At 41.4% G+C, this 27,582-nt stretch overlaps 1 protein-coding gene across 1 annotated transcript in view; it reads right to left on the bottom strand.

Annotated features, from left to right (window-relative positions):
* Positions 1-959: 959 nt before the first annotated feature.
* Positions 960-27,582, bottom strand: part of LOC122558863 (sodium-coupled neutral amino acid transporter 3) — a 137,671-nt gene continuing 111,048 nt past the window's right edge. Inside the window, exons 14-16 of the mRNA XM_043707722.2 lie at positions 26,534-26,678; positions 9,064-9,167; positions 960-3,891 (exon numbers count right to left, since the gene is read on the bottom strand). Coding sequence (XP_043563657.2) covers positions 3,787-3,891; positions 9,064-9,167; positions 26,534-26,678 — 354 coding nt within the window. The 3' untranslated portion in view covers positions 960-3,786. The remainder of the gene's footprint in view (positions 3,892-9,063; positions 9,168-26,533; positions 26,679-27,582) is intronic.

The raw sequence follows: 27,582 nt of genomic DNA, 5'->3' as shown, positions 1-27,582 counted from the left end.
CAATAATGAGGTGACCACAGGCTGACTGAAACTCTTTGGCTCCAGAACAAAATATATGGAATCTCTGGCTCATTGGGGAAGCCAGTTGAAGGGATGGTGGGGATAATCCAAAGGAACAGGGTAATGTCCACTTTCTAAGTCAGAGAAGATCTCCTGCTTTCGCTTAGACTGTTAAAAAATACTTGATGAATATCATCAGAGGAAAGTAAGTCGAAAAATAGAATGAGAAGCTGGTTGGCCGCAGAGAAAACCTTTGTAGCTGCATTAGTATGGACATGAAACCAGCATAATGAACAGCAGGGGAAAATGGAATGATGCAATGAAGGACTGAGAACTGATAGCATGACAAAAGCATACTTGAAGGGTTTCAGCTGGTAGGAATTACAAACCGTTGAGAGTGTGGTAAAAGAATAAGTTACACTTATATTGCGCAAGCTCAGAACCTTTTCAATATCAAGACCTTTATAACCACTTCTGATGTATAGTTAATATTGTAACCAGGGAGGCACAGCTGCCAAGTTGTATGGGGCAAGATTCCACAAAGGGCAACCTGATAATGGCCAGATAACCTTTCTTATTAATAATTGCAGCTGAGGGTAGTTGGGTTCTTAGTGTATTGTCTCATACAGAAGACAGCAACTCCAACAGTGTTGCACACCCTCAACATTATGCTGGAATATTATGCAACAGTGAAGCTCAAATTCACAATCTTCTGGTACAGGTGTGAGTGCCAACCACTGAGACAAAGCTGAATGAATTGACAGACAAGAGTCTGAGTAACATACTGAATAACAAAACGAGAATGCAATATGCTGAAGGATCAAAATTAATCAAAATGCCGAACAGCATAAAGGGTAGGATCAGTGGGCACCAGGAAGAGGAATACAGAGTCTGGCACACTGAAGAAAAGGAAGCAAATGACCTTACACATTGCAGAATTTAAGAATAGGGGCTTGATACACAGGTAGGCCATAAACAAATGGCCTAAGGCATATTTATTGGTTAATGCGTTGGATCTCTTGTATGTATTACAAAAACTGAACTAGTTTGTTGAGGTGAGGTGGGTAAGTGGACCTTGCAAATCTTGACCATATCATGTATATTAGTTCCTCCCTGATGCACCAGTGTGACACACATCTTATGTGGATTACTGCACATTTAACAAAATTTAGCATTACAATTTACAGGGTAATGCACAGGATTAGTACCAGACAAGTATTTTGTGTAATTTATCAAACAGTCATCTACAAAAACATACATAGGTTTGTTCACACACCCAGGTACAGCTCTATAAGGCTTTTCCACTGCTATGCAAATGTAAAATATTAAAAATCTTTAATCCTTTTTATTTTCTATTAAATTAAAATTCAATTACACATTTAATAAAATATAAATATTGTGTAAAGAAATCTGACAGATAAGCCTCATTTCTAAACATGAGCAATGCAATCTAACAAAATAAATCCTTAAAGCTTCAGAGCAAAGGTTACTGGAGATTTCCACCCAACACTATTAATATTGCATAGGACTACGAGTCAAAAATAAAATCCACTTTCATTTAATCAAAGCCATTGACAATATTGTCACAAAATAAATCAATTCTTTGCCCCCAGAATTATTATTTTATAAAAGTGCTGAGATATTTCCAAACCAGCAAACAAGATCAGTATTAACTGTCCAGTAGCCATTTTTCTGCACACGCACTGCGTTAAAGGTTCACAGTTAGGTTCCCTGTGAAGAATGAGACATTTTATTTACTTATTAAAACACAGACACCAGACTAAATTATTAAATGTTGGAGGATGACCTCCCACCCCCAGCATTTTCATTAGTGTTTTTATTTAATAAAAAGTCTTTTTTTTAGAATTTCTTTTGAACTTTAATGTTAACTGTTTCATTCGCTCTCCCACCTCTACATCCTACAAACAGTTGGCATTCTGCCACTGGCTAAGTGGAAAAGCAGCTCCACCATCCTGATAGGTTGGACCACCTTGAAAGTGTGGCCCACACTGTGCTCCCAGTGCCACATAGGGCATGGAACATATTTGTCTTGTTCACTGCTTCGAGCAGGGAACTGCCTTCACAACTGCAGCAACGCATGACGACATTAGGAAATTAGCCTTCCTGCTTTCCTCCTCCACCTGGCTTGCCAACAAAATAGTTTTAAATAGGATTGACCTTTCTTTCCAATCCCCAGTATCTTTTCTCTGTCGGGCACTGCCCCAGATGGATAGCAGCAATTAATTCTACAGTGGATATATTACAGTAGGGTTGGTGGTAACACAGGCAAGTGTGGAAACTTCCTTATCTGATCCTGAGTCTTCAGCTTGAGTGCAAGTAATTCAGTGTATGTCACTCAACTAATTCACCTTGCAGGAATAATCTTCAGGATTGCAACCATGGTTTCCCAATCCCATGTGTACTGCAGTGCACGACATGTTTTACAAACTGTGTAAAGCGGACTCTCAGGGTCAGAAGCCACAAAATGTCTACTGGTGAGACAATGTCCTGTTGCTATCAAACTGGCCCACCATAAACAGACCCATCTGTTTCCCAAACTTCTACTGTCAGCTTATTGCTTTGCAATATTGTCATGAGAGAATAGGCAGCCCAGCTCGTGATCTCTGTGAGAGAAAAGGGCAAAAGATAGGGTCTTAATCGGGACACATTTCATAACAGAGAACAATCTGCCCACTACTCCGGATTCAATTATCAAAATTGAAGCACTCAGTTGATCTGCGAAGTATTCTTGGGCTCGGTTCCAAGTCCCACCAGCTCCAGAGGTGTGTAATAGCACCTCTGAACAAATTGATTAGAAAAATAGGTTAAATAATATAAAAAAACTTAAGAAGTGTCATGTTAAATTACAAGTTCATAGGTAATGTCAGTCTTTTTATAGCTCACCCAGGTGAGATACCTTCAAGGTATCTTTATATATATGCAAGTGATCAACGAGCCAGGGGGTTATGTAAGCATTGACAAATAACAGTTGATTCAGGATCTGCAGTATTGACTCTCTGGGTTATGGGGTTCTAAGTATTGGAAGCCCCAGACTGATTTTGTTCCCCTCACTAGTCTATGACCTGGCAGAGACCTACTCACTCAGCTCAGGCAGAGGTTTGCGCTGGGGCATCTGCCAGGTGTGGATGATTCATGATTATTAGCACTTACCTACTGAAACAGCAACATTTTCTATAAAAATTAGTAATTGGGTATCTCAACTGCTTTTATCTTCATCAAAAAGTGCACACAGTATTTAGTAGGGCGATTGAAAATAGGATCAATAAATGGCAATTTTTTTTTTGTTTTTCAATTGGCTCCTAACCACCTTTTAAAATACTTCTGTGCGATGTTCATTTATGTCAAAAGAGCACAATGTAAAATATATATTACATAAACATGACAACCCCCCTCAGTCGACCCAAGGTGCTAAACTCAGTACCAGCAACTATACCTGTGACCCTACACTATACTAAGCCAGTTATTTAATAGAATATTACTCTGAAAGTGTCACCTCTGTCCTACCTCTATACAAAATAACTTAGAAATGTTGTAGTTTTATAAAATCCCATGCAATGTATTTGCATCAATTCATCACTATACAGTTACATGATATAAAAATTGCTGGTGTGCAAAACTATATATATGTACAGTACTCGCAGTGTGTGTCTTATTACAGTGGGGTCAGGTTTGTTGGCAATTTTCTACAGCGATTATCCTGCTGGGTGAAGCTAAGGGGTGCTGAGGGGGGCACTTGGCTCTCAGTGAGCGAGGCACTCTGTTGTCCTAGTGGCCTCCATTGACGGTGCCGCTCCCATTAGACCAGTCGATGATGATGAAGCTCAGGCTCATGGTCATGAAGACAAAGCCCAGGACAGCGAAGGAAACAGCCTGAAATATAAGGCAGACAGCAGACGGAAATAATTAATCAGGTGTGAGGACACTGCCAGATGGAAAGGGTGGGGAAAAGGTGAGAAAACAAATTAGGAAGCATGACTGTATGTCAACCTCAATCCAACACCGGTTCAACCAAACGCTTTATATCATAAGTAGTATTATATAAAATCGAATAATTGAGATGTACAACATGGAAACAAATCCTTCGGTTCCACTCATCCATACCTAGTCCCATTCACCAACATTTGGACCATATCCTCCTAAACCTTTCCTAATGACACAGACAGAAGAAGAATATTGACTGTTCTGGCTCTTTGACAGAACTATCCAATTTCTCTCATCTTTTCCTATATATCTTCCCATATTTCCTTTCTAAGTCGATTTCCAAGTCACTTTTGAAAGTTACTATTGAATTTGCTTACACCACTTTTTCAGGCACTGTATTTCACATCATAACAACTAACTGTGTTAAAAAAAAGTATTTTCACCTCCCTCTTGGTTTTTGACAATTATTTTAATTATGTGTTAAGCCTCTCCTACCACGGAAATAGTACTCTGTCAAAACCCCTCATTGTTTTAAATAAAGGATGCTCATCAACTAAGGATTATATGTTATGTGGCATCTTCAGACTTAACATGCAATTTTTGCTGACCCGTATCAACTAAGCTTCAGCAATGTGATTAGACACAAAGGATCTGTCTGGATGTATCACTACCTGGTACGGCAACTGTACTATTCAAGATTGGAGACGGTTACAGAGAGTGGTGAACTCGGCCTGGACAATCACAAAGGCCAACCTCCCATCTGTAGAATCCATCTACCAGGCCCGCTGTTGAGGAAAGGCCACCAGCATTCTCAAAGATCGATCCAATGTTTTTCTACAACCTCTACCATAGGGGAGAAGGTACAGAAGCATGAACACACGCACCAGCCTGTTTCGTAACAGTTTCTACCCTAATGTTGCTAAAATACAAACTCTTAACATTCGCCTGTACCTGTGTTTTTGTTTTTGCCGCTGTTTACCTATTATTCACTTATCTATGCTACTTAACTCTGTGATCTGTCTGTATTGCTCACAAGACAAAGCTTTTCACTGTGCCTCAGTACACGTGACAATAAATTAAATTCAATTCAATTTCTTGGGTGGACAGAATCAGACAATTGACTATGGTGTTGTTCAGTAAGTGTCCAGTAGATTTACCAGCACTTCTGGAGTTGAAATTGAATACATCCCCAACCCCCTCCTAAATATGGACTTGTATCATGCTGGAAAAAACAGTACTGCAATGAATACAGATTCATCAGTGCATTTGGATTACCATGGCATTCCTCTTCTCTGATTGCAATGTTGGTATCATCCCTCTCTTTTGTGAAAATGGACGCAAAGTATTCATTAAGCACCATACCAATGTCCTTCACCTCCACACTCTTATTATCCTTAATAGGTTGTACTCTCTCCTTCATTATCCTCTTGCTCTTTGTGCATTTGTATATAAAAGCTTTGGGTCTTCTGCAACTTTACTTACAAGTACTTCTGCACAGCTCTTTTTGCTTTCCTGATTTCCTTTATCATTTCAAACCTACATTTCTTATACACCTTTAGGTTTTCTGTAGTATTGAGTGTTTGGTATCTATTAGAAGCTTCCTTTTCCTCACCTTTGGTACCCTCTAAGGCGCTTGACATTCAGAGGGCTCTGCACTGCATGTTGTGAACCCTCAACATCACTTCCTTGAAGGCCTACCACAGACCTGGCAATGGGATGGTGGGGGGGAGCGGTGGGGCGGCGCAGACAAGGCCAGCATTTTTTGAACATCCTTAATTGCCATTTATCTGAGTGGGCTGCACCTATTTTTCAGAGGGCAGGTAGGGTTCAACTACATTTGTGTGGGTGTAGAGTAACACATAGGCCACAGCAGATAATGATGAGAGAGATTTCTTTCTCTAAAGATGTGTTTTAACAACAGTCGAAAATATCACTAATACTAAGGCTAGCTTTCAATTCCAGATTATTAATTGAATTCAAATTCTATCAGATGATGTGTTGGGATTTGAACTGTAAATCTGAACCTCTGCATTGTTTGTTCAGATACGTTGCCGCTATGCCACAATATCCCTGGTACACTGTTTCCAATCCACTTCAGTTTGGTCGTGAGCTTTTCCATACATGAGAAATTTTATTCCTGATCTGACCTAGTCCTTTTTCATAAGTACCCTAAAGCTACCTGAATTATGGTCACCACCAAAGACAAGTCAGGTCAGGACTCATACATCTAATAATAGGGTCCTGGGGAGTGTGAGAGTTGATAACGCATGGTGCTGGAAAAAGCACAGCAGGTCAGACAGCATCCTTGGAGCAAGAGAGTTAATGCTTCAGGCAGGATCATTCTTCAGGAGTGTTGCCGGACAAAGAGACTTTGGGTCACAGATTCATTGTTCCTTGAAAGTGGAATTGCAGGTAGACAGGATCATGAAGAAAGTGTTTGGTTCACTTGCCTTTATTGGTCAGTGCATTGAGTATAGAGTTGGGAGGTCATGTTGTGGCTGTACAGGACATTAGTTTGGCCACTTTTTGAATACTGCTTTGAATTCTGATCTCCCTGCTTTAGGAAAGATGATATTGACTTTGAAAGGGTTCAGAAAAGATTTACAAGGCTCTGCCGGGGTGGAGGTTTTGAGCAATAGGGAGAGCCTGGGCCTATTTTCCCTGGAGCATCAGAGGTTGAGGTTTATAAACCTCATCGAGGTTTATTAAATCATGAGGGGCATGGATAGGGTGAATAGCTCTGGTCTTTTTCCCAGAGTAGGGGAGTCCAAAACCAGAAGGTATATGTATAAGGTGAGAGGGAAAGATTTAAAAGGGACCTAAGGGGCAACTTTTTCATGCAGTGAGTGGTGTGTGCATGGAATAAGCTGGTACAGTTACAATATTCTAAAGGCATCTAGATGGGTAAGTGAATAGGAAGGGTTTAGAGGGATATGAGCCAAAAAGAACTAGATTAATTTAGGATATCTGGTTAGCCCAGAGAGTTGGACTGAAGGGTCTGTTTATGTGCTGTACAACTCTATGACACTATAACTAAGTGCTTTCCAACTGATACTTCTACCTCCTGACCAGCTTCATTCTCTAAAACTCAGGTCAAAAGTGTCCTTTTCCTGTGATCTTGTTATTATATACTGAATTTAAAAAAATTCTCCTGAATTCTATTTTAATAATTCTGGTCTTCATCCTCTCCTATCCAGTCTAATTGTAAAGTATTTTCACTCACTGCTGAAAAAAGGAGGAACAAACATCACTTAATTAAAAAAACCCTTTAAAACAGCAAAATAAATATGAACAGAATGATGCAATAAACTCATTATCAGGACGTCCTTAGTAACCAAAACCCATCTACATCTGCCACGCAACTATCTATTTGTGTCAGTCCTGGCAAGTCGTATTGTTCAAATGTACATTCTAAAACTTAGGTTTCCAATAACAACACTTTCCAGGCCAGTACAATCTGTGCTTACATTTCCCTTCCCCAGTCCTATCCAGTGAGATGGGAGGACAGCAGAACCAAAAAGGTTTGCTCTGTGTTTGAGAGCACGTACCTGTGTTGGATTTACCTAGTTGCTCCAACAAACACAGAATCCCTAGTGTGGAAGCAGGCTATTCAGCCCATCAAGTCCACACCAACCATCTGACGAGGATCCCATCTGGAATCACCTCATCCTTATAACCCTGTATTTCCCATGGTAAATCCACCCAGCCAGCACATCCTGGGCAATCCACCTTGCCTGCACATACTTGGAATTTGGAAGGAAACTGCAGCACCCAAAGGAAACTCACTTGACACAGGGAGAATGTCCAAACTCCACATAGACCATTACCCAAGGGTGGAATTGAACCTGGGTCTCTGGTTGCTGTGAGGCAGCAATGCTAACCACTGAGTCACCATGATGCTCATGCTCAATTCAGTTCATATTGGCTTCTGCCCTTTGCCTTCAACAGTGTACACAAACCAACAAACATTGACTGTGCCTCAGGAGTGGCATCTGACAATCGCCCAGCCATTTTGTCATTGCATCCTGACAAGTCTTCCCTAAAACTGCTGCTAAAACATGTTGCCCTTAAACTGTTCCTGTCCTGCCTGTTTGAATTCTGAGATTCACTGTAGTCTACTGTAAATTCACACTGCTTAAAAAGCACGATGATATCTGTGATCACACTGTTCAGGAGGTGCAAAATTGATAAACGTTACACACAAAAATAGGTCTTTAGTAAAATGGCCCAAGGATGGGATGGAGCTAGGGAAGCAAATAGGTGGGCCAGAGAATATATTTTAGGTGCCCTTTAAGGTCTGCGCCTGGCTCCTTTGGATAGCGCCCTTTTCACCATCTCACTGAGAGTCTTTTCTTTTACTGGATAGAAGGTGAAGTCTGGTATTGAGTGCCATTTTGTATGCCTCATGCCAAGTGGGGTCGATTAAAGAATATACAGGGCATATTTGCCCCCTTAACAATAGCTCCCCCTGCTGTTAGGGGTGCAGTGGCTATTCATGTGTATCCTCAGCAGTATCCTTGTGTCTGCTGCCCCCTCAACCTTCATTGTCAATAAGCCTCAATGCAGGACAATGGATAATGGTTATAACAAAAGGTTGCAGCCCTGCCTGAATTGACCAATGAAAGTGAAAACACTGGAGAAAAATTCAGCACTAATAGCACAGAATTAACTGTGTCAGACATGTCAATAAGGTCCTTGAAAACAAAATCCCTGAAGATCAATTGAACATAAATCAATAGTCAGTGTTGTTTAATGAGCTAATGCAGTAAAACCGATTATTCCATACAGAACAGCTTTTGTGCCTTTGGGCTTTGTGGCACAGTGGATAGTGCCCCTGCCTTTTAGCCAGAAGATCGGGTTTGAGGCCTTCATGACCAAGAAGGGTGCATTCGTAACGCGGCCAAACATTTTGACCATCAAATCCTTCCAGAACATGCCAATAGCCAGCAGTAAGAATGGGAAAGATTTCTGGTCAATCATGGGTCAGAAAAGTCATCAGAGCCTCACTCATCACTACACATAGCTCCAGTCCAAGGCGTGACTGTTACCAAAGCAACTTGGACTGCCTCAGTGAACTGTGACACACCACCTCAGTTTGGGATTTGCTTTCTGGAGACATACCAGGATTTTTGGAAGTGACGTCATTGGCTCTTCTTCCTTTGGCATTATCCGTATGTAGAAGACAGCCGGGAAGATGAAAATTAAACATGGGGCAGAGGTTGCACCTGAAGAAACAGAAGAGAAACCAATGGTCATTAACATCAAACTGACCTTTAAATGCACATTATATAAATTATACTTTTACTCTGCCAGTAGTTCTTCATCAAAGATTTAAATATTTTCTTGACCTTTTTTTTCACATATTCATAAAAAGTATTAATTCTAGGAAACGGGATTGTGGCCATTTCCTGCTCCTTTGTGCCCACATTGAGTATTCTCCAGTTCAGATGTAGCATCACTTTACGACTAAGTAAATCTCTCCCCCCCTTCTCTTAAACAAAACATCTCCACCCAAAACCATTCTCAGCAGGAGAGGAACTGAGCAGCGGTACCACTGAACACAGCCTTGATCTTGCTTAATATTCACACAAAACTTGGCTCACCAGCTAGCAGTCAGAAAAAAAAAACTGGCTAATTTCTCCCATCTGGTGACTAATTGTTACATCCTTAGCCAAAAGGAGCATAAAGCACAAATCCGGGACCAACTGGCTCTGAATTGTTCCATGTGATACTGGGCGCTCACCTGCCCATATCTTTGGTTGGCTTTTTTAAACATGGATCACTAGGTGTCTTACCATACAGCTAATGAATATCAGGGACCTAGAATTCTGTAACTTACTGATGTCCCAATGCAGTCTGACAGCAGTCCATCCGTTGCTGAATAGTGGCAAATTACATCATATAATTGGCTGAAGATTAAATTATTCCATATCCTACAGATACTACTAGCCTCACAAAAATGAGATTTGCAATGCTGCTCACTTTATAACACTTTATTGAGATGTAAGCAGATTCTTTTGATCTTTCTTCTCCTTACCCCAAAACCCTCATCCCAACTATTTATAATCATTCATTTTTGAACCCTGGGTTTCACATAAGGTTTGGGAAAAATCTTTCAATCCCATAGGATTTGCAACATTTTCTAATGGAAAAATGAACTTTTTTTCTCTCAGTTATTATTTAGAAAGTACTTTTTCTCTCTGTTATTATGTTAGAGGTATTTTTCAATCCTTGACTTACAGTTTGTCAATTATAGTTGCTATCTGGTGTAGAAATGCCAGAAAGGTTTGCCCAATGTCTCCAATAGTACGTCCCCTCCACAAAGATGGTATTGTAGCTGTCCCAATTTTGAAGTGTGAAGAAAATGCCTCAGTTTTTGAGGTGCCCCTTCTAACATCCTGCACTTCCTTTAGTACCTGGGGGACCTGTAATGGTCCTCCAGCTTCCAGAACTCACCTCCATCCCTAATTGTATGTGAGGGCACCCTCTGTCCATTAACCACCGTTTCAATATAAATTGGAACATGTAAGCCATATTCATATCTTGGCTGGTCAGGACCAAAGATAATCCTGATGTTGGATCTCAATCCCCCAACAGCTGCCATGTCTTAACTTTCCCTCTCACTGTGATGTGGAGGTGCTGGTGTTGTTGGACTGGGGTGGACAAAGTCAAAAATCATATGACACTGGGTTATAGTCTAACAGGTTTATTTGAAACCACAAGCTTTCAGAGCCTCCGCTCCTTCCTCAGGAGCTAGTGAGAGGCAGTACATCGGACACCGAATTTCTAAGTAAAAGATCAAAGGGTCATAAAACTTATGCAAATATATTGAGCAAACTTAGTTGGCTTTTAAGTCTTTAATTAGTTAGAATGAAGGTGTAGGTTTTGATTAATTAATCCCTGAATTTCTTTTAAGTCACTGACCTTTTGATCTTTTACTTATAAATTCTGTGCCTAATATATTCTCTCACACTAGCTGTGAGGAAGGAGCGAGGGGTTTGAAAGCTTGCGGTTTCAGATATGCCTATTGGACTATAACCCAGTGTCACGTGGGTTTTGACTTTGCCTTCCCTCTCACTGTATTTCTGCTCAGAAGCAAGAACAGCCCAGTTATTTCCTACCTCCTGACATCTATGATAGGTTCTTGTAGACGTTATAAAAGCAGGACTGCTGGGCCAGCAAGGATTCTGGCATGCACAGAAAGGAATCAACATAATTAAGAATGTCCAAATCCAAGCTAGGCAGTTTCCATTAGCTCAGTGTTGTGTGTAAACTTTTCCCTTGTAGGGACACCACCTCAAGTGCCGCAAACTGCCAATATAGATTGGCAGGAGTCACACTTAGGATACTTCAGTAAATGCAGCGATAAATTTATTACTCATCTCTCTTTCTTCCATACACAACATTTGCTCACTAAGATTGCAAATCTGTGGCAGTTAGGTCAAATTTGCATTTCTGACTCAGGCTACAAGTTTTAGTCAGAAGGCCAGGTGTTTCTGACATGATTTGATCAATTTTATGGTTAATTTGAGTCTTTTTTAACGTTACATTTATATTTATTTTCTATCTCAAAATACAGATCTAAGTGAAATATGAAAATGGTGACTGAAAATAGTATGAAGAAATTATTCCACAAATTTCTTAGTTCGCTTTGTAGTACTGGCAGGAACATAATTAGAAATCTTGTACAAGATTGAGTTTTAATTTGAGGTTTGCCTGCAGAACACTGAGCAGCCACCTGTGTTGCCTCATTCCTCTATATTTGCATACTTTCTAATAATGGCCATCAAGGATTATTACCAATCATCATTTCTTTGCTTTGCTGAGATGTGACATCTTACTGATCACACCAAGATGTTTTCTGAGGTTTGCTTTTCAGAGACAACATCTTTGAGAACTATAACAGGAGAAACATCCACTGGATGCAAGAGTTTAACTATGAAGAAAGATAGATTTTGGACTTTGCGCACAGCTAACCTCTATTGCCACAAATGACCACAAAAGGCAAGACATAAAAGAGCTGTAACTTCTTAAAGCATTATTAGACTGAACTGCTTCAAAAGGAACTGGAATGGTTAAGAGTCGATTAACAGGACAGAACATGTGATGAAAAAATATAACTCTGCAATATTAAGCTTGAAAGTGGAACTGGCAATGTTAAATGTGAAAGATTATAGCTAGATTCATAATTAACTTTGTTGCTTTGTGACCTGTGTGGAAACTGATTTTTTCCTATAGAATTCCATTTTGGATAAGAAATAGGTTTTAGTGAAGTACTCTCAATTCTAATTGCCAATATCTCAAAGCTGCCTGAATTGTTGCCAAACCGCAGAAATCACTCAGAGATGAAGTGAGGATGGATGCTGGAGTCACATGTCTTCTCTCTCTCACATCTTACAAGAACAGCGTCCACCTCGCCTCCCCCCAGAAAATAAAGACACAAGTGCTTCATATGTTAGTGCATGTGTTCAAGGCAATAAGTACAAAATCTCATACAAACAAGGTGACACTAAAATATACATTCCTGAAGAAGGGCTAATGCCCGAAACGTCGATTCTCCTGTTCCCTAGATGCTGCCTGACCTGCTGCGCTTTTCCAGCAACACATTTCCATCTCTGATCTCCAGCATCTCCAGACCTCACTTTCTCCTAAAATATACATCAACAGGTAATCACAAGATAGAGTCACAGAGTCATACAACACTGAAACAGACAACTTGTTTAGGCTGACCAGTTGTCCCAATCTGACCTAGACCCATTTGCTCGCATTTTGGTTAAACCAATAAAGCCACAATGCAACATTACGTAATAGATAACAATTAATCATCAAATTATAGAATCGTACAGTATGGAAGAGGCCCTTTGGCCCATCGGGTCCATACTGCCAAAACTACGCTCAATCTACACTAGTCGCACTTTCCAACACTTCATCCGAAGCCTTAAGTGGTATGACATTTCAATTGCTCATCCATGTTCTTATTAAAGATTATGAGGTTACCGACCTCTAATACCCTCCCAGAAAGTGCATTCCAGACACCCACCAGCTTCTGGATGAAAATGTTCGTCCTCAACTCCCCTCTAAACCTCCAACCTTTTATTTTCAAAGCCTCCCTTGTGATTGACTCCTCAACTCAGGGGAATAGTTGCTTTCTCTCGTTCTGTCCAGGATCCTCATTAAGACAACATTTTACAAAGTTTTTTGTCTTCTGCTCATTAGAACGTTTGCATGCACGTTACCAATATTAAAGGGCACAACAATGTATACTGTATAAGCTCTGTCTTCTCATTAGGAGTAGCCATGGGCACCCGCATGGGCCCCAGCTATGCCTGCCTCTTCGTAGGGTATGTGGAACAATCCATCTTCCGCAACTACACTGGCCCCACCCCCCATCTTTTCCTTTGCTACATTGATGACTGTATCGGCGCTACCTCGTGCTCCCACGAGGAGGTTGAACAGTTCATCCACTACACTAACACCTTCCACCCCGACCTCAAATTCACCTGGACAGACTTGGACTCCTCCCTCCCCTTCCTAGACCTTTCTGTTTCTATCTCAGGCGACCGAATCAACACGGACATCTACTACAAACCAACCGACTCCCACAGCTACCTGGACTACACCTCCTCCCATCCTGCCCCCTGTAAAAACGCCATCCCATTCTCCCAATTCCTTTGTCTCCGCCGCATCTGCTCCCAGGAGGACCAGTTCAAGATACGTACAACACAGATGGCCTCCTTCTTCAAGGACCGCAATTTCCCCCCCGACGTGGTCGACGGTGCCCTCCACCGCATCTCCTCCACTTCCCGCTCCTCCGCCCTTGAGCCCCGCCCCTCCAACCGCCACCAGGACAGAACCCCACTGGTCCTCACCTACCACCCCACCAATCTCCATGTACAGCGCATCATCCGCTGTCACTTCCGCCACCTCCAAACAGACCCCAGCACCAAGGATATATTTCCCTCCCCTCCCCTATCAGTTTTCCGTAGAGACCACTCCCTCCGCGACTCCCTTGTCAGATCCACACCCCCCACCGACCCAACCTCCACTCCCGGCACCTTCCCTTGCAACCGGAGGAGGTGCAACACTTGCGCCCACACCTCCCCCCTCACTTCTCTCCAAGGCCCCAAAGGAAACTTCCATATCCGCCACAGATTCACCTGCACCTCCACCCACATCATCTACTGCATCCGCTGCAGCCGGTGTGGCCTCCTCTATATTGGGAAACAGGCCGCCTACTTGCGGAGCGATTCAGAGAGCACCTCTGGGCCACCCGGACGAACCAACCCAACCAACCTGTAGCACAGCATTTCAACTCCCCCTCCCACTCCACCGAGGATATGCAGGTCATTGGACTCATCCACCGCCAAACCACAACAACCCGACGGTCGGAGGAGGAGCGTCTTATCTTCCGACTGGGAACCCTCCAACCGCAGGGGATGAACTTGGACTTCACCAGTTTCTTCATCCCCCCTCCCCCCACCTTGTCTCAGCCGGATCCCTCCAGCCCGGCACCGCCTTCCTGACCTGCAGTCTTCTTCTTGACTTCTCCGCCTCCATCCTACTCCGACCTATCACCCTCACCTTGACCTCTTTCCAGCTATCACATTTCCAACGCCCCTCCTCCAAGTCCCTCCTCCCTACCTTTTATCTTCTCCTGCTGAACACTCTCTGCTCATTCCTGAAGAAGGGCCTGTGCCCGAAACGTCGAATCTCCTGTTCCCTGGATGCTGCCTGACCTGCTGTGCTGTTCCAGCAATAAAGTTTCAACTATAAAATGTTACACAAACAGAAATTGTTTTAAACGTTTTGCAGGTCTGGCAGCATCTGGAGAGAAATCAGAGTTAATGTTTCGGGTCCAGTAACTCTTTCTCAGAACTCAGTGTAAAATGCTATTCCTCTTTATATTGCTATTTTTGTAAATGTATGATTACTGCAAGATAAAGAGCTTTGACAGAATTTTTTTTTCCAGTACTATCTATTGGAATATTGTCACAGAAAATTACTCATTTGCAAACAAGACCATCACAACCATCTGATGAAGAAGCAGCACTCCAAAAGCTAGTGCTTCCAAATAAACCTGTTGGACTACAACCTGATGTTGTGTTATTTTTAATTTTGTACACCCCAGTCCAACACCGGCACCTCCAAATCATCCATCACCGCAGAAGACCAATTTTGCACAGATACCATCAATTATCATACAACACCATACATTGCTACACAGTACATACAAGTCAAAATCACGTAAGTTAAAATAATCTACAGATTGGACTACACCTAACAACTTAAATACAAACCAAGGCAACAAAGATACATAGAACCATCAACAAGCACTTATTACACAATGTAGATGAAAAAAACATAGGCTGCCAGTATTGATCTTGCGAAATGAACGTCATATTTTACATAGCACCTCGTATGGTTCCTGTTTGAGAAGAACAAGCACAACAGTGTAACACTTAGCCATATCAAAACTAACTATAACAGATACAAAAATATGATGCCGGCTCATGTTTTTTGCAACTTTTCCTTTACAAATTCTGAAGTTCAAATACCACTGTTCATATAAATTTCAACAATAAGATACTTTTCAGGATTGGAAGCAAGCACTTGATGATGAGTTCCTTTCCTCTGAACCTATCTAGTGGTTCACAGGAAAAATCATCCGTAAATTACAGATTGTTTCAAAATTCTCTTAATTTAGTGCTTGAATGATTGATTTAGAATACTGGCTAACTTAGCATAAAATCAGTTACTTCAAGAAGGTTTGCTTTTCATAAGTTGATCCCTATCCCTTATACTAAGTAGGGGGGAAACTTGCTTTAACATAAGTCCAGAATCTCCAAAGTCTGTTTATTTCTTTAATTGGCATTCTGTAGGTTGAGTAAGGACATCTATGAGGAAATTTCTAGTAGAGTGTTTTTTCAAAAACAAACTAACTTCAACACTTGAAAGTATCTTGTTTTTACAGTTTGTAACAAGGGCTATATTTTCTTGTTGATGTTGCTCTGCCTATTTCACAAAGACCCTTATGGCTAGCTCGAGTTATCTTATCCGAACCAGGTCACTGAACTTCTTTAAAGCAAAAACACGGTTGGCAAACAAGGGAAAGGGAGAGTAAGGGTCACGTTTCTTTCCTTGGTTCACGTGACTGGGAGACAAAGCTGCATCTCCTTTACAATATTATAATTCAAAGCCACATCGAAAAGTGGAAGATGGGAGGGGTTTATCCACTTTGATTTTGGGAAATTGTGGGAATTAATGATTTTCTGTTGAATTCATTCTCCTGAGAAAAGTTTGATTTGCTCTCTCTCAAACTCCTCCACAATATTATAATTCAATAATTAGAAAGCATCTGTAGGTCACACTGGATGGTGGGATTATGAGATAATTGAGATGGCAGAGATACTAACAATTAATTGTAACACAAAGAGCTCTTTGTGATGTTCCAATGAAACAGGGAGTTCATTTTGACCCACTAGGTTTGTTTCTTTTATTTTGGAATGAATAACTGAACACAAGTCCTCATTCACTGCGCTCTCTGTACAAAGAAACCATATTCTACCTTTCTCGCAATGTCCAGTCTGATAACAAAGGAAAGTACTTCCATTCATATTACACTTTCCACAATAACAAAACATTCAAATTTACTGACAGAAAATGAAATATTGTTTTGAAATATAGGAGCAGATTTGGACTTTGTTTTCCAACTCTTCCCAATTTTATTTGCATTGACATCAATGCTAGATGTAAAGTGAACTGTTTCGATTTACCATGACTAATTTTACACTTCACTCACATTGTCACTGTCATGATATCAAAAGTGATGCAATGAAGTCGCATACAGTACAATTCTATCAGCAGCACTGAAAGAAAACACCAAATCACATGCTTTTGGCATTGATTATTGAGTCATAGAGGTTTACAGCAAGACTAAAGGCCCTTCAGCCAGCATTGCCCATGCTGCTCAGTTTCACAATTTAATCTAGTCCCATTTGTCTGTATTCGATCCATATGCCTCCAATGCTATCCCATCTCTGTACCTGTCTAAATGTTTCTTAAATGACGAAATTGTAATCGCTTCCACTACTCCCTCTGGCAGTTCATTCCAGGCACACACCACCCTCTGTGCATTAAAAAATGCCTCTCTGGGCCCTTTTGTACCTCTCCCCTCTCACTTAAACCTATGCCCTCCCTTACCATGGCAAAAAGTTGTCACTTATCTACCATATCTATGCTTCTCATGATCTCATAGACATCTATAAGGTCTCCTATGCTCCAGGGGAGAAACTCTCAATCTATTCTTATAGCCCAAACCTTCCAATCTAGGTAGCATTCTAGTAAATTGTTTCAGATTGAGACCTGGCCTTCAGAAATACTTCCTGCTCTTGTTCAAATTATGGCACAAGTTTTTATTATTGTCAAGTGGACAGATGTGGCCTTGATTTAATGACTCATTTGACAGACTGCACCTTTGACACTGCAGCATTCCCTTGTTTCTGCACTAATGTGCTAGTTTCCATTGTGCACTAAGTACTTGGAGTGGGGTTTGAAATTACAAACTACTGATTCAGAATGGAGGGGTGCTTCATCACTGAGTCACACTGGCACTGTGCAATTTCTACAAATCAGGTCCCAATTAACATGAAAGTGAAATGGACAGAGACAATTTTCTCAAAGAAATCTGATGCTTCTTTGCTGCCCTGATGTATTAGGTTCTGATTGCAATTATATTTTACAATGAATCTACAAGACTTTGCTCTGTTACACTATAGCTCTGTAAGATTATTCGATTTTGAACGGTTGTTCCGAATTTGTGTAAGATAAGAGGTGATAAATATAAGAAAATTCCAGTAATCTAGAGATGTCAAGTTTTGGTTTAAAGGGACTGAACAATTAAACAACAACAACCCACATTTGTTGAGTGCAACTAACATAGTAAGACATGCTTAGATGCTTCATAAGATTGTTCAGCCTGTCTGTGCTAACTCCAGTCTGTGTTTCCAAGTTTTGGACCTAGACTTCGATTAGGTTAGTCCATGCTCATGGTCAAGTACAGCAGTGTTTTCTGCAGGATGCTGACCAGGGAACTCTCCTCCCCACCTTAGCCCTTGCCAACAGGTTTGTTGGAAGGAGTTACAGGCTGACAATCAACATGTTTGGCTGGATTACAAGTGCACCTTCCGTGGTCATCATGTTTTGCACTAGAATTTGAACCTGGAATGTCTAGCCCTGACGTAGGAACATTGCCCAGTGCACTCCAAGACCTCCTTCATAAGGATATTGTGAAATAAAATGTGATACTCAGACACACACGGAGACGTTGGGTCAGATGACCAGAGGCTTAGTCACAGAAATGGGTTTTAAAAAGTGTCTTAATGGAAGAAAGCAAGGCAGGGAGGGAATGCCAGAGTTTTTAAGCACATAGGAAAATGAGTAGGCCATTCAGCCCCTTGAGCCTGATCCACTATTCAATCAGATCGTGGTTGATTGGTGGCTTAACCCCACTTTTGGGCTGTATCCCTTAATGCCTTTGCTTAACAAAAATGATCTAAAACAACAACTGAGCCTGCATCCACTGCCAATCGTAGAGGAGAGTTCCAAACATCTACCACCCTAAGTTTGTGGAAGTGCTTACTAGCATCTCTTTTAAATGGTCTGGCCCTAATTCTCAGACTGTGGCCCCAAATTCTACAATCCCCAACTAGTGGAAATGTTTAATCTTTAACTACAAAAACAGAAATTGCTGGAGAAAATCATCAGATCTGGCAGCAGGTGTGGAGAGAAAGTAGAATTAATGTCCAAAGAACAGTTCTGATGAGAAATAACTGGACCCGAAACATTAACTCTGATTTCTCTGCACAGACACTGCCAGACTTGCTGAGTTTCTTCTGTAATTTCTTGTTTTGATTTCAATTCTCCAACATCCACAGTTCTTTGTTTTAACTTTAACTACCCTCTCTTTTCCTACTAATATCCTGAAGACTCAATTAGTTCACCCTTAACCTTCTAAATTCTCAAGAAAATAGGCCTCTTAAACTTATGTTGTACTCCTTCCAAGGCCAATATGTCCTCCCTCAGGTGTGCTGCCTTCTGTTCACAATACTCCAAGTGGGGTCTAACCAGGGTTTTGTATAACGTTTACATCCTTGTACTCCAGTTCTCGAGATATAAAGGTTAGCATTCCATTAGCTTTGGGTCTTAACAGTTGTGGATGTGGTTGCAAATGGTTGTGAGCTGTTGTAGGAAGGGTCACAAGTCACCGGGGAAGCACACTGGAAATCAAACCTGCTATCCTGAAGACATTACATAGATTTTAGAAGGCACATAAAATCCCCAATTTTCATGAACTTCTGATCAAGGTTGATCAAAATCTCAGATCAGGTTTCTATTCTAAACAAGAAGTATTTATTACAAGAGGCCTGGCCTTCAGGAATACTCCCCGCTCTTGTTCAAATCATGCCACAATTCTTTGTTACTACCAAGTGGGCAGATGTGACCTTGATTTAATGATTCATTTGACAGACTGCACCTTAGATACCGCAGCATTCCCTTGTTCCTGCACCGATGTATGCTGGTTTCCATTGTGCATTCAAGTATCTGGAGTTCGAAACAGTAACTACAGGTAAACCATTCTAAACTGTTAGCATAGAACTCTACTAATTAAAATTCTAATCCCCTTATGAACTCACCACATGCACATAAAGACAGACAGGAAAAAAATACACATGGGAAATTGGAAAAGCAATTCAATCCTCTTTGTTCACAAGATCCATTGAGGTGGCACTTGCTGATCAAGTTTCTTCTCAGCTTCTTTGTCCAAAAGCTTCCACTGGTTTGTAAGAGGCAGACGGTGGCTGCTTCACTTAGAAAAGGTCTCTAACATTAATTGGAAGTCTCAGCTTACAACAACTGATGAATGAAAGATAAACTGGGTTTCTTCCGGTTTAAAGTAGAATTTGACTGCAGACAACAGAGAAACACTCCTGAGTTGATAAATCACTTCTCTCTGTATCTTATTCCTAACTTCAAGAGACAAAAAAAAACTACAGATGCTGAAGTCCAAGGTAAACAAGCAGGAGGCTGGAAGAACACAGCAAGCCAGGCAGCATCAGGAGGTGGAGAAACAAACATATGGCTATGGCAGGCAAAAATCCTTTGTCATTGACAACTGCTCATGACTCCACAGACCAATCAACTTTGTTTTGTCAACCAAAGCTCCATATGTAAACAACACTTGCCTCCAGTTCGTCTGCAAACACTTCAATTATTGCATGTTCAAGCAGGTATTTAAATAATGCTTACCATGAATTTCAGGTTACTCATCTTTCAAACCATGCAGCAATCCTTGTTTTTCTAAATTTTTTTTTCTCATTTCAGTCCATAATTTTAAAAAGCACAAAAGTAAAAAGACACAGTCTTAAACAGCCTCTGACAGACAAAAATGGGTTAATGTTTCAGGTGTACCTCTGATCTAATGGCAGGTCCCAACCAAGAACCTTAAAGCATCAATTTCTTTCAGACTTTATCACTGCCAGCATTTCGTCTTTTATTTAAAAAATTTGGAATGCGTAGTGTCTGACAATTTAACTTTCCTTAATCTCCCCTCTGGGGTTTTCGTTTAACTCAAAAGCTGGTAACTTGTTAGGCCTGTTAAATGAGTGATCAGAAAGACTGGCTGACAACACAGACTCTGTGAGAGCTGCAGTATGAAAACAGTCAGGAAGGCCAAGAACTCCCACCCAGGTGTGGACTGATGACTGTATTACTAACGAATGCTAATTGAGCTCAACCAGACTCCATCGCCAAGCCTGGTACCATTCAGTCCACTGATGACACCTTCACAACTCAGTCGAACCAAAATATTATTTTATAGCAGCAGACCAAGTTGTGGAAAAGCTGAGGTAATGTCTTTGGAGGCTGGAAGGGGTGGGGAATCTGCATCTTATTTATGAAGAGCTTATGCTGATCAAGTTTTTCCAAAAATTCGCTGGAGCAGAAGTTTTCCTTGACGTCATAATGCTTAGACAGTGCAATACCCAACCTGATATTTCTCTCTCAATTTAGACAATTGGACACTAATACAATCCAGATGGAGCTCCTGATTGATGTACCTTCCAGTGAATCACTTCCTAACTGTGTTACAAATGTGGAATTCATTAAGAGCAGAAGTGGTAATGAAAGGAATATATACAACATCATATATACAGTACTATGTAACACTGCTCACAATCAGTTAGGGGATAAGCTTAAAAATAGTAATGGAATTGTCAGCTAGGTGTGATGCTGAAAATAACGTGAAAATAACATGTGAACTCAGTGCAACTTCGACATGAGTGCATACTCTGAATTTTTTCATATATACATAATGCTGCAATAGAGTCATAGAGGTTTACAGCGTGGAAATAGGCCCTTTGGCCCAACTTGGCCATGCTGTCCAGTTTGTACAATTAAACTAGCCCCATTTGCCTGATTTGATCCATATCCCTCCATACTTATTCCATCTATGTACCTGTCTAAATGTTTCTTAAATGTCAAATGTGTACTCACTTCCACCACTATAGAACATAGATAGAACATAGAACAATACAGCACAGAACAGGCCCTTCAGCCCACGATGTTGTGCCGAACATTTGTCCTAGCTTAAGCACCCATCCATATACCTATCCAATTGCCGCTTAAAGGTCACCAATTATTCTGACTCTACCATTCCCACAGGCAGCGCATTCCATGTCCCCACCACTCTCTGGGTAAAGAACCCACCCCTGACATCTCCCCTATACCTTCCACCCTTCACCTTAAATTTATGTCCCCTTGTTGTACCACTACCTCTGGCAGTCTGTTCCAGGCACTCACCACCATCTGTGTGAAAAAGATGCCCCTCTGGACCCTTTTGTATCCTCCCCTTAAACCTATCCCCTCTAGTTATAGATTTCCCCTACCATGAGAAAAAGCTGTTGGCTATCAACCTTAACTATGCCTCATAGTCACCAAAGCAGGTCACTTGGCCCACAACATGTGCTGGTTCTTTTGACTAGAAATCCAGTTAGTCTCACTTCACATGAAAACAGAGGCACCTCGCTTCTGCCTATCATAACAGATAATGGTACAGAAAAGAGGAAGAGGGTTTTGCAGCTTAAGGATAGTTCTTCCTCTCATTAAATGCAACATGAATGGTGGTCTGCTTCATCAGGAATTGGGACATGGGATCGGCCCCAGGGGCTGTGACTTGCCACTCCATGGGGTCAGTGGCACTATTTTGGCCAAAGAGCACAGAAACTGGCAGAGAATGAACCCATTGCACTGCTGACACTTTCCTAATGACATTCAATCACTTCATATTTGTCCTGAGGAAGGTGACAAGGGGTGGTCTCATTTCCACTAGGATGGCAGTTACCTGGGTAACAATGTGTATCCATGTGAGGAGGGAGAACTCGCAGGATAGAGATACCACCCTAATAATGTGGGCCCCTTCAATGAGAGAACAGGTTAATCTGCATTGGAACTTCATGTTGCCTATTTCAACAATGTAGTTGAAAATGTGTTGCTGGAAAAGCGCAGCAGGTCTGGCAGCATCCAAGGAGCAGGAGAATCGACGTTTGGGGCATGAGCCCTCCTTCAGGAAGGGCTCATGCCCGAAATGTCGATTCTCCTGCTCCTTGGATGCTGCCTGACCTGCTGCACTTTTCCGGCAACACATTTTCAGCTCTGATCTCCAGCATCTGCAGTCCTCACTTTCTCCTATTTCAACAATGTATCCAAACTATCCTCCTCATGGTTCCCAATAACTCCATCTGCAAATTCTGAAATTGTGCCCTCTACAATCCAAGTCGCTAAGTCGATCAGACAAAGCCAATGGTCCTACTACTGATCTCAACTATCCTCACTGACCACCCTCCTGATAAATGACTAACTCCAGCCTCTGAGCAAACTTGGAGCAGCAGTGGATGGGAACATAGCAACAGACCAAGTCAAAACATTTCGGAATCTCTGGTCTGAACAATGATGGCTCACTCCACTTAACCTAAACTGAAAGATTCTGAAATGCATGCTTGATTCGTTGGGTAGAGGACAGGAAAAACAGTGACTTGAACTTGGTTGAAACAGCTCAAAAGATTCACCGAAGTGTACACCAAATCAGACCGAATATTGCAGCCCAGTTGAAAAGACTCGTACAGTCTGATCTGAATCCTGAACTTCCATCAGCCCAGCTGGCAGAGAATCACGACCATGTATAACAGGAGGTTGAATAATCATGGCTCCTCTGTATATCACCTAGCTTTTAGCTAAAGTCTCTTTTTTTAAATCAATAATAGGGTTTGGGTTAGGGTCTGGATCTTAGGGAAATGGTTGATGTCTTAAATAGAAGTTGCTCCTGGCTTGCAGTTAAAACGCAGGGAAACTGGGGCCAAGGCGCATACACTAAATAAATATAACAAGTCATATTGCAACAGTACGTAAACTGATCTTCAGAGAGATTGCTGCCCCCAAGGCTCTGGCCTCTGATAGGCTCAATCTGCTTGCCCTAATAATAAACATGCTGACACTTGGATCACTCACAGCCTGTGAATTCAATCGTATGTTACCCTGGTCAAGGTCATACAATACACGATCAGAGGCTCAGAGAATGTCAGGGATGGTGAACGTGTTTGGAAAAGTGCAGTTTTACTCTGATAGTACAAAGAACAAATACAGCACAGGAACAGGTCCTTCGGCCCTCCAGGCCTGTGACAACATATTTTGCTGTGTACTGAGTAAAACAGTCCCACCGTTGACCCACTTAGAGTCAAGGAGATGTACAACATGGAAACAGACCCTTTGGTCCAATTCATCCATGCTGACCAGATATCTTAAGTGAATCCAATCCCATTTGCCAGCAATTGGTCAATATCCCTCTAAACCCTTCCTATTTATATACCCATCCAGATACCGTTTAAATGTTGTAATTGTACCAGCCTCCACCACTTCCTCTGGGAGCTCATTCCATATACATGCCACACTCTGCGTGAGAAAGTTACCCCTTAGGCCCCTTTTATATCTTTCCCTTCTCACCTTAAACCTATGCCCTCTAGTTTTGGATTCACTCGCCCTAGGAAAAATACCTTGACTATTTACCCTATCCATGCCTCTCATGATTTTATAAACCTCTATAGAGGTCGTCCCTCAGCCTCTGACCCTCCAGGCAAAATAGCCCCAGCCTATTCAGCCTCTCCCTATAGCTCAAAGACTCCAGAAATCCTCAGCTGCTTCAGACCAAAATGTGAGGGTGTGCCAAACATTGAAGTGTTTCCTTTCTGGATGTGAATTGAAATATATTCTCTAACGTGTGGTTTTAGAAGCTGGCATGCAATCCAGTCATGACAAATATAGTTCTTCTGTAGGGAAGACCCAGGCCAATTTCAACAAGCATTGTTATAAAGAGATACCATGTAATGAGCAAAAGTAAAATACTGCAGATGCTGGAAATCTGAAACAAAAACAGAGAATGTTGGAGAAACTCTGGCAGTATTTCTGCAGAGAAACAAATAGAGTTGACATTTTGAATCTGGAATGACTTTTTCATAACTACACAATAAGGCTGTGGTGGGAAGACATAGCTCATTGCAGTAATATAGAAGGAGACTTGCAAGTTGTTGAAATGAATTTATGTAGTAGGTACAATTACAACATTTAAATGACATTTGGATAAGTACATGAATAGGAAAGTTGTGGAGGGATATGGGCCAGGAGCAGGCAAGTGAGACTAGTTTAGTTTGTGATTATGTTCGGCATGGACTGGTTGGACCGAAGGGTCTGTTTCTGTACTGTATGGCTCTGTGACTCTGTGTAAGGCTTTTGGTTAAAGTGAAAGTCATGCATCATTTGTTCCTCCTCCCCCTCCCCCAATATACATGTCTTTATCATCTAAATGGTTTGGAGTCGTGGCCAGGTACGGGCGAGAGGCTAGGTGCCAGCGTGGACTGGATTGAAGGACTGTTGTTCTGAACTTTATATTCCTCTATTTTCTAATTTATTCCTAAGATCTGTAATGCCAGGTTTTTCATTCCTCTATTCTTTTAATTCTTTTCCTAAGAACTTGTTCTGAAGAATTTGTACCTAGGTATCTTGTGTCTAAGGTCATCTGAGTATGTGACAATAAAGTTAATTCAATTCATTAATACATTTGAAGGAAGGTAGGAGACCTTGAGATGAGACATAAACAGGCCACAAGCTGTTGGTACCAGGGTGAGGGATGGTCAGGTCAATATATGGTCAGAATGCCTCGAGAAACTAACCAATGTTTATTATTTATAGCAAGTGGACATTGCTGGCGATCTCTAAATATGCATCCTAGAGTGGTGTTGAGCTGATGTTGTGTACCATTTCAGTCCAACACCTTTCACAACCTCAGGACATTCCGAAGTGCTTTCCAACCAATGAATCAATTTTGAAGTATATTTAGGAAATGGAATAACTTTGTAGTCAAGATTAGAGTGGTGCAAGAAAAGCACATCAGGGAAAGGGCTGATGAAGGGCTTTTGCCCGAAACGTCAATTTTCCTGCTCTTCAGATACTGCCTGACCTGCTGTGTTTTTCCAGCACCACTCTGATCTCCAGCATCTGCAGTCCTCACTTTTGCCTAATGGAGTAATTTTGTAGGCAACCAATGTGCACATAGAAAGATCCCACAAACAACATCAGGTCGGCAGGTAGGTGTTGGCCAAAGTACTGTCATGCACATCTTTAAGTTAGTATCTTATGAGATTTTCTATGTCTACCTAACAGGCAAAATGGGCTTTAGTTTGGTGTCTCACCTCAAAGACAGCACACCCTCAGTGCTGCACCAAAGGGTCAGCCTGGGAGTTTTAATCCACAATTCATTGACTCAGGGCAGTGTGCTACTACTCAGACAACCTCACCCAAATATCTAACCCTGAAGTTAGGGAGAGAAGGAGACAGTTATCCCTAGAATTGACAGAGCACCTCAACAGCAACAAAGTTTTCACCGCTTCCCCTGAAAGAAAGGCCTGACATCAGGTCAACCGAGTACACGAAGCAGTTTGATCTCCTAGGACAGTGACAATCTGAAGTATAAGCGTCCGGGCCAACTCTCCTTTGGCTCACATTCCCTGCTCAGTCAACCATCTCACAGACTGGACTTCTGTTATAGCACTCAGCGCATCACAGGTACAAAACTGTGAGCTCCTATACATTTTATAGCAAGGCATTTGAGGCTTTATTAGCTACTGTGCTATCGTTCCTGCCTTTGCATTGCTTCACTCACAACCAGATTCAGTAAAGTGTATTTTTTATTTGATGGGAAGCTCTTCTGTTGTTCTTAAAGACCTCAGACAAACAATGAGTCAATAGGGATATAATTATTCCCACGCAACATATCGGGTCTCCATAAGCAAGAAAGCAGAAATGCATATACATTATAGAACAAAAATTACTCTAGTAGTGTTTACATGGTTTATAAATGGAAGGGACTGTGTTAGTCAGGAATGTTATAGGGTGTCTTTGATTAGACCATCTTCCCAAATGTTTGATATTATCACAGCATCGTACTTCTCCATCGCTCAGCTATTCCAAGTAGCTGCCTCTCACTTACCAATTATTCCAAAGATGTCAAGTATGTTTGGTGCAAAGATAACCAGTAGGTTGATCAAAGTAAGAAGGCAGACAGCAATGACAATGTGTCTGAGCCAGCTGAAGGGTTTGGTCTGGAACAGCATTTGCTGGATAGCACGGCGGACCTATGAGCAAGAAAAATTACAGAAAAGATTTTTAAAAAAGCACCAGAAATATACCTCCATTTCTGCCTCAGTTGGTCATATCCCTCAGCTGTTGGGATAATGGAATATTGAAGACTACTGTGTTCTCCATGACCATTAAAGAGTCCAAGCCAATCAACCTCAATGCAATTCTCCTTTCTATCTATTAGGATTGTATCTATCAACATGGTAAAAATGGTTTCTCTGATGCTAATCCAGTAGCAACATAGCCTCTGCTTTAAGGTAAATGTGATAACAGAATTTTTTAAAGTGTTGTCTATGCTGCATAAGTTTATCCCAATGCACAAATGTCACAAATTTATTAACAACAGTTTAGGGCAATAGTGGAGTACAGTCCCCATTGGAGTCCCAACATCTACAAGGATATTAATTTGCAGGACTAAATTGTGAACTTTTTCAAAACTATGCTGGCACTAATTTCATATTCCTGAACTTTAAACAATAAATATTTCAATGGGTTGACAATAAAACAAATTCTATGGACTTTGTTCTAGATTGTATGCCAAAATAATATGGAGAATGACAACAAGGAACACAAAACCAGTTAAACCTTTTCCCACTTGGCTTCATTGTGGAATGGGCTTCCTGGCGTAACCAATTCTCAGGGAGCCTGGATTTTCCTGGCATCAACAACAAAAACCGAAAGGAACCACAGACATTTCAAAACCTCTTAGGCAATCCTCAAAATTTACGCACCAGTCTATGCTCAATTTGCATCTCTGGCTGCAAAGAGTTGTAGCAATGACAATTGCCTCATGGGTTTGATTCTAGCCTTGGGCGACTGTCTGTGTGGAGTTTGCACTTTTTCCCCATGTCTGCTTGGGTTTCCTCCAAGTGCTTCAGTTTCCTCCCACAGTCCAAAGAT

Source organism: Chiloscyllium plagiosum, unplaced genomic scaffold, assembly GCF_037043375.1.
Source record: "Chiloscyllium plagiosum isolate Xiang-an unplaced genomic scaffold, Cpla_swu_hap1 HiC_scaffold_14, whole genome shotgun sequence".
In the NCBI taxonomy this organism is placed as follows: Eukaryota; Metazoa; Chordata; class Chondrichthyes; order Orectolobiformes; family Hemiscylliidae; genus Chiloscyllium; species Chiloscyllium plagiosum.
Note: the sequence above shows the minus strand (reverse complement) of the source record. Positions and strands in the feature narration are given on the sequence as shown.